At 38.6% G+C, this 1,868-nt stretch overlaps 1 protein-coding gene across 1 annotated transcript in view; it reads right to left on the minus strand.

The window, feature by feature from the left end:
• LOC108753531 (transcription factor 12) overlaps positions 1–1,868 on the minus strand; it is a 131,948-nt gene that overhangs the window by 110,572 nt on the left and 19,508 nt on the right. Inside the window, exons 2-3 of the mRNA XM_018495185.1 lie at positions 1,710–1,756; positions 1–56 (exon numbers count right to left, since the gene is read on the minus strand). Coding sequence (XP_018350687.1) covers positions 1–56; positions 1,710–1,756 — 103 coding nt within the window. The remainder of the gene's footprint in view (positions 57–1,709; positions 1,757–1,868) is intronic.

The raw sequence follows: 1,868 nt of genomic DNA on the forward strand, positions 1-1,868 counted from the left end.
CCCGGCCCCCCGCCCGGTCCACCCGCTGTAGGACCGAATGCACCACTGCTATACGCCTGGAACAGAAACCGAAATACATCCTTTTTTTTTCTCAATTTTTTCATTTTCACTTCTGCTCGCGACAATTATAATCGCAATATTGCAGCGACAAATTATCGATATAATAATAACAGTACGGGACACTGTTTGTATCAAAAATATTCCAGCTACAAAAAAATATTTTTACATTAAAATTATGAAATAATTATATATCTGTTAATTCATCCAAAATATGGCATAATTATACACTGTTCTCATTTGTAAAAGCGCCGCGTTTTTCATTTAATTTATACAATTAATAAAGTTTCCGTAAATTATAACTTTAATTAAAAGAGTACCTGCATTTTGCATTGATTACGGATAACTGTCACAAGTCATGAAAGAAGAGAGGAAGGATGGAGGATGGGGGAGTATGCGAAATGGAGGAAATGCGACAGCGATAACTCGGGGGCGGCTTTAATAAATCATCCATCGAAATCAATATTCCTTATCAGCTATGGTTTAACGACTGCCGATTAGATACTGCTCTTTCTCTCTCTGGCGCTTTCGAAAAGTTCAAGTATATCGTATTCGCTTCGTTTCTGCTGTCGTCTAGCGTTTGCAGAAACAATGGAATTGTATCCTCGAGAATTGCGATGAACGGAAGACGTATAAAACTCAAATATAGCAGGATCATTATCTCACGTTGAATAGATACGTACAAGGTCTCACGTTCCGCATATGTATAACGCGATTATCTAACAAGAATTGTCGACAGGTGAACGAGAAATGTCTGTTTCGTACAATAAAAATTTCCAAAAACGTGGGAATAACTGAAAAAGTAAGTGCAATCTTTAATAATCTTTTTAATTTCAACGATATGAAAAAGAAATATCACAGTTTCCTTGCGGAATATCGTGCAAGTAACTTGATGCACCGAATAAATAGCCACGAATGAGAGAGAGAGAGAGAGAGAGAGAGAGAGAGAGAGAGAGAGAGAGAGAGAGAGAGAGCGTAAGTGATATTAAAGCCGGAGGTTTGACGGCGCTCAGCCTCGTCGGAACCAAAAGATATTTTCGTTTCGATTCGATCATTACATTGCTGCTATTGCGCATAATATAATATACTATTAACGTTAATTGTTAATTAATTAAGATGATTGATATCGATATGATAAATGAATGAGAATTAATTCACAACAAGCAAAAAGTCACAAAGATAAATTAATGTCATTAAGATTAACGAGGCAGTCAAATACACATGTCGATTTTCGTACTGTATTACGCTCCGTGCAGATAAATAATACGCTTACTCCAGGAAGGATATCTTTCGTGACAAGAAATGAGAACCGCTTTCCGAAAATATCATCCGAGGTAAAGTTTTGGGATTACGTTGGGGATGTCGGAGGGAGAGCGCGGAGCCGGGGACGGCGCGGAGCGAGTAACTTTTTCTCAGATAAATTCGCTTCTACGACTGCAATAATTATTACGGTCCTATTTCTTACATAATCCCGCCTCGTTTAGAGGTTCAAGCCGTTGCGACAAAGGGAGAGATCTTGAATATTCCAACTTCTCTCGCGTCGCGTCTCTCGACTCGAATGGGGCAGGAAGGAACAAAGGGCGGTACGCGCGCAAAGAAATCGCTGCGATTCGTATTGTCGGCGTGAAGGTCAATATCAAAAGATCACTCACCATTCCGTTGTCTATCGTGGAACCATACGATGTCTGGAAGGGCTTTTCTGTAACAGATAAAACAAATCTGTGAAAATCAATTCTCCTGCTCTTTGTCAAAAGGCTGAATGGATTTATTAATTTATTTAATATAATTTCACGTGTGTATATATATATATA

This window comes from Trachymyrmex septentrionalis, unplaced genomic scaffold, assembly GCF_001594115.1.
Source record: "Trachymyrmex septentrionalis isolate Tsep2-gDNA-1 unplaced genomic scaffold, Tsep1.0 scaffold7, whole genome shotgun sequence".
NCBI lineage: Eukaryota > Metazoa > Arthropoda > Insecta > Hymenoptera > Formicidae > Trachymyrmex > Trachymyrmex septentrionalis.